Source organism: Triticum urartu, chromosome 4 (assembly GCF_003073215.2).
Source record: "Triticum urartu cultivar G1812 chromosome 4, Tu2.1, whole genome shotgun sequence".
In the NCBI taxonomy this organism is placed as follows: Eukaryota; Viridiplantae; Streptophyta; class Magnoliopsida; order Poales; family Poaceae; genus Triticum; species Triticum urartu.
Genome location: NC_053025.1, coordinates 513,324,850 through 513,330,387, shown reverse-complemented (window position 1 = coordinate 513,330,387; position 5,538 = coordinate 513,324,850). Strand labels below are relative to the sequence as shown.

The 5,538-nt window shown below is 53.5% G+C and overlaps 1 protein-coding gene across 1 annotated transcript; it reads right to left on the bottom strand.

The window, feature by feature from the left end:
- Positions 1–1,004: 1,004 nt before the first annotated feature.
- LOC125552362 (protein indeterminate-domain 16-like) lies at positions 1,005–5,120 on the bottom strand. The gene is made up of 3 exons (XM_048715876.1): positions 4,725–5,120; positions 4,146–4,602; positions 1,005–1,821 (listed from the first exon to the last, which is right to left on the bottom strand). The coding sequence occupies exons 1-3, from the start codon at positions 4,894–4,896 to the stop codon at positions 1,203–1,205; spliced, it is 1,248 nt and encodes a 415-aa protein (XP_048571833.1). The 5' UTR covers positions 4,897–5,120; the 3' UTR covers positions 1,005–1,202.
- Positions 5,121–5,538: the final 418 nt, after the last annotated feature.

Here is a 5,538-nt window from a genome sequence, read left to right as displayed (position 1 = left end):
TACTGGAACGAAGATCCATTGGAGGGGGCCACTTGTTGCCCACAAGGAAACATGGCGCAAACACCCCCGGGGCGTGCCTTGTTACCTTGTGGGGCCCATGTGGTGCCACTGGCCCTAATTCCAGCACTATAAATTCCGTTTCTTCGAGAGAAAAATAAGAGAAGTCTCATCACGTTTTATGATACAGTGCAGCCGCCACCTCCTGTTCTTCATCGGGAGGGGTGATCTGGAGTCCGTTCGGGGCTCCGGAGAGAGGGATTCGTCGTCATTATCATCACCAATCCTTGTTCATCATCAATTTCATGATGCTCACCACCGGGAGTGAGTAATTCCTTTATGGGCTTGCTGGACGGTGGAGTTGGATAAGATTTGTCATGTAATCGAGTCAATTTGTTAGGGTTTGATCCCTAGTATCCACTGTTTTCTGAGATTGGTGTTGCTATGACTTTGCTATGCTTAATGCTTGTCACTGGGGCTCGAGTGTCATGATTTCAGATTTGAATCATCTATTTTTTTCATAAATATATTTGAGTTATTGATTGTATCTGTTAGTTGTATGCACCTGTTATTGTTCTGATCTGTAGGCCCCAAAGTGACAATAGTTGGGATACTCTTCGGAGATGACTGTAATCTGAGAAGTTCATATATTCACAATATGTTAATGCTTTGTTCCGGTTCTCTAGCCTTAATATTTTTTATTTTTCTTATGGATACCGCTGCCACGCAATGATAGGAATATAATATGAATTTGAGGTTTTTAATTTCAGATATTCAGATGTGGAATGCATTTTTTTAAATCGTGTCCATCCGTGTACACGCCCGGGCGCTTTCACTGGGGTTGCAAGTCCGGCCGTAGATGCTCCGAGGACACCGTGCCGATCGGAACGCCAGAGGCGGGAAAGAAAGGCGAGATGGGCGCCAAAACACCCGGATGCAGCATGCAGCTGAGCAACGAGGAGACAAAGCTGCATGCGGCCACGCGGTCGAAGTTTTCAAAAGCATTGTTGTCAAATTTCTTAGAAGTCCGTCGATTAATTCGTAAACTGTACTGAACAGCAAAAGTTCATGCATATAAACGCACTCCTTCGTCGCTACGACATCACGGGCCTTAGGTACGTACTCCTACGTGCACGTATACGTACGTACGATCGACGCGCCAACGTGAGAGTTGTACATGCATGCATGGACGCCGCGCGCCGCCCCTAGAGTCCTAACCCTGCTCCTCTCCTCAGGGCCTCGCAGGCCACCGCCGAGCCGCCGTGGCCGCCGTCACCGCCGGCGGCGACGCCCATGGGCACCATGCCGAACGAGCGCTGGCGGCACGCGTGGCACGTGACCTGCGCCAGCAGCCGCGCGGCATGGTCACGCAGCGCGCACGCCTTCTCCAGCTCGCCCCGGGCCTGCTGCCGCGCGCGCCGCGCCTCCTCCAGCGCGCGCTCCGCCGCCGCGGCCTCTTCCCGCGCCCGCGCCCGCTCGGCGTCCGCGGCGGCCTTCTCCTGCATGGCACGCATCATCTCTTCCCTCCCGTCGTCGGCGCCGGACACGCCGTCCGAGGACGCGACTGGGCCGATGGAGAGCTCCAGCTTCGTCGTCGCGTGGGGCTCGTGGGAGGCGGAGAATACGGCGGGCGTGGCGTTCACCGGCGCCTTGGTAGCTACCGGGAGGAGCTGGAGCTCCGGCGGCGGCGTCGACGGCACCCCCGGAGCCGGATGCCTGATAACGACAGGCCGGAGCACCGGGAGCGCCGACGGCACGGCCCCCGCCTCGCCGCGCATCCGGCCGGAGTTGCACGCGTCCTGGTGCTCGATGAAGCTCTCCACCCTGCAACACGAGTAGATCATTAGCACTCAGCACTAACCAACACGACACGCCCATAATCTGCCCCGTCGCCGTCACGGGCATCGTACGCGTGTATATATGTCGCGGGAGATCGAGTACGTACGTACGAACGTACGTGAGTTCGTGCCATGATTCGTGACGTTAGGTGCGTCGTATGCATGCATGATTGCCCGCCCTGCCGCGCGATCGGTCGGTCGATGGCGCCCATACGGCATTTCGGCGTTTGCGTGGAGCGAAAGCGACCACACGGCATGTACCGATCGACCAGACGGACAAGGAGATGGATAGATCGACGGGTGCCATCCAATCGGTCCAACAAGATACTGGTGGCGGTCTGGTGGAAACGTGTACCGACGGCCCCTCCGAGATGCATCGATCACTTCAGTTCTGGCCGGGACCAAATGGCGGTGCGATCGACCCATCGAGGTCGATGTGCGTGCACTGTGCAGTGAACACTGCACTGCCACATGGAGCCAGCCAGCCACGGCACACCAAAGGGGCCACGCCATGAACTAGCTTGAACACGACTCTTGATCGAGCTGCACGCAATATACAGCTCGTTCCTCTAAAAGCCCAAAATTTTCTTCAAAAAAATGTAAAAAAGTTTATAGCTCCGGGAGAGGAGATTAACGTGCATGGGTGCCCGCCCGGCCGTTACATCTATCTTACCCGGTCGGTGACAACTGACAAGAGTGTGACTGCCAAGTGCCAATTATTAAAGTGTAGGTAGCCCAGTGCCGTTGTTTTTTATGCGGCTAGAGCATGCACATGGGCTCCTGTCCTGGCGCCCGTGTCCGACCGTGTGGCGGGCGAGACGAGCGATCGAGAGTGGCGCGCGCGCGCTCCCTTGTACTTTGGTGGATCAGGCGGGGTCCGAGGAACGGGGCAGCTTGTCTCTACCTGGCTAACTACTAGCTAGCCTGCCTAGTGCTCGCTGCTGTGGCCAGCTCCCCTGCTGCATGGATCGCTACCCGTATGCACAGTGGTTCCTCTGTTCAACGATACGTGACATCTAGGGCTTCCACTCGCTATCCAGAGTCACCATCTTTGACTGATATTATTCATATAGTGGGTAATGTTAATGGACTTTTTTTTAATAAAATGATATTGTGAAAGCATTTCAAGGAAGTGTCATATTTCGACATGACAATTTATCTAAACTGTGCATATGGTATATTTTATTTTTCCTTAGAGACTACTGTTTTTTGATAATTACTCCCTCCGTTGACAAATATAAGATGCTCTACTTATTTTATTCATTCAGATGTGTATAAACAAATTATGTACTATGTTTGTTCACTCGTTGCAGTTCGTATGTAGTCTATATTCAAAGCGTCTTATATTTGTATGCGGAGGGAGTAGTATTAGATATGAGATGCCTTTAGATTTTCTAAAACTATCTGACAAGGTATTGTGCCATTAGCTAGCCAGTGCACGCATGCGACTGGTTAACCTTTCTAATTTTTGCGGGGTTAATTAACCATGCAGCTAGTAACCCATTACATGCATGAATAACCTTGTGACTGCTAATGATACCTACTGTAATATTCTACTTATGTCGTTTGCATAATCTCGCACACCCATGCAGCAACAGTGTTAAGCGAGTGGTAACATAATTAGGACGGTTAGGTGCTTCTTTGAGTTGAGTTTACGGGAGCTATAAGCTAGCGCCTAGCACTGTTCTCTTTGAGGACTGAGGAGACAGTTTTTGGTCGATGTGCGGTCGCTTTCCCGTTGGAATTTTCGGTCCTACCGCGATCCGCCACCGAAATGATCATACGCCAGCATCCTAGTTTTTTTTTAATTTCTCGCCTTTTTTCTTCCATGGACACATGGATACTATGGAACCCACTCGACCTGGATATATGCCATCAGTTTCAGGTCCCAGTCCGCGTCCGTACGAAAAAACTCCACTTAGTAGCTACTAAAAATTGTGGTCAGCTAGCTAGCTTGCTAAACTATGGATCGATCAAACTCTAGTTAATTCATGTCGGCTGGCTACACTTGTAGTTGTATCTCTTTAATCTTTCTTTTGATTTGATGACCGAGTGGAAACTCGTTAAAATTCTGAACTAACACGAAAGCTTTTGTCTTATCTCCACCCACCCATGGATCGACCGATCTCCATGGCTCTACTTCTCCCACAAAGACATGCTATATAATCAAGCCCTTTCGTGTTCAGGTATATGATAACTCTAGTTCGTTCTCGTGAGAGAAGTACGATCGACGTACGTCCCGAACCGGTGCATGATCTGATGCATGAGGCATAAACAACGGTGGCCGGTAGCGGCGTCGATGGTACGTACCGGGAGAAGACGCGGCCGCAGTCGCAGGAGTGGCCGCGGGTGCCGCAGGTCTTGAGGTGGGCCTTGTAGTCGGACTGGACGGCGTAGCCCTTGGCGCAGCGGGCGCAGACCCACTGCCGCCGCCCGCCGTGCTTGCGCCGGAAGTGCTTCTTGATCCCCACCAGGTCGCCCAGCGCGTGGGCCGGGTCGTGGTGCAGGCAGCTCGGCTCGGGGCACACGAACACGCGCTTCCGCGGCACCGTCGTCGCGCCGGCCCCTCCCGCCGTGCCCGCGCCGCCGTCCTCCCCCGCCGACGGCGCCGGAGCCCGCTTCACCAGCCGCCAGGGAACCTTGTGCCGCCGCCGGTGCATCTGGAGGTTCTGCTCCCGCTGGAACCCCTGCCCGCAGATCTCGCACACGTACCGGTCCGACTCCAGCAGCGTCCTCGGCGTTAGCGCCACCACCTCCGCATCAGGGTCTAGATAATAATGTACCAAACGCACATATGCACGTACGTAAGTGCCAGCCAGTGAATCCACGGCGCACTAACCAAGTGCATGCTGATCGATCCACATACAACGTTATGATCCACGTACGTACCTGGCGTGCCGGGAGGGCGCCTCTTGCGCTTGGCGGGGGAGGGCTGGTCGGTGGCCGGGGGAGGCGGCGCCAGCGGCGGCGGCGGCGGCGGCGGCTGCTGCTGGGAGGAGGGGGAGGACGAGGAGGTGGAGGAGGAGGCCAACATTTGGTGGTGGCTCTTGACCAGTGCCATAAGTGTTGGGGGCTTTCTCCTTCTTCTTCTTTTAAGGGCTAACCTTACTAGCTACGCACGTACCCTTGCACACAACCGGCTACGTCGCCTCGCCTTGGCCTCGGCCTTTGGCTTGCCTCCTTTCCCTCTTCTCTTTTTGCTCCTTAGTGGGATAGGGGTGCCAACGGAGGCTTTATGGGGTGGAAAGGTGAAGGTGTATTGTGCTTGTGTTGTAGAAAGGCTTGGGGCATGAGGGGATCATATATAGCTAGGGATGGGAGGGGAGGAGGGAGGGAGTGAGGGTGAAAAAAAGGGCTTTGTCTATATCTCTTTGCTTGCTTTTGTGCTTGCTGCATCGGTGCGTGGGTGTGGCTCCCTTTCTTTGAAGGGGGAATGTGTCTCATATACTCATTGGATGGGCAGCTTTTATCAAGGCTTTGTTTGTTTGTTTTGGTGGTTTTTAAAGATGGGATCATGTGACTAGTCTCCCCCTGCCAATCTCATGGACACAATTAATGGGATACATGCTTGCTTAGCTGCTTGATTGAAAAGATCACCTCTTTAATTGCATGTGTTTGTGTACATGTTGCTGAAGTACTCCTGCTATCAACTCTTTCTCTCTCTCTCTCCTTCCACAGACAGGAGTTAGGCAGGGAGATGGGA

Bases quoted from the DNA above. Each gene is read 5' to 3' on its own strand.
- LOC125552362 (XM_048715876.1), bottom strand. From the start codon at position 4,896: ATGGCACTGGTCAAGAGCCACCACCAAATGTTGGCCTCCTCCTCCACC. The intron at 4,603-4,724 runs GTACGTACGTGG...ATTATTATCTAG, and splicing joins GCGCCCTCCCGGCACGCCAG to ACCCTGATGCGGAGGTGGTG. The intron at 1,822-4,145 runs GTACGTACCATC...CTCGTGTTGCAG, and splicing joins TGCGGCCGCGTCTTCTCCCG to GGTGGAGAGCTTCATCGAGC.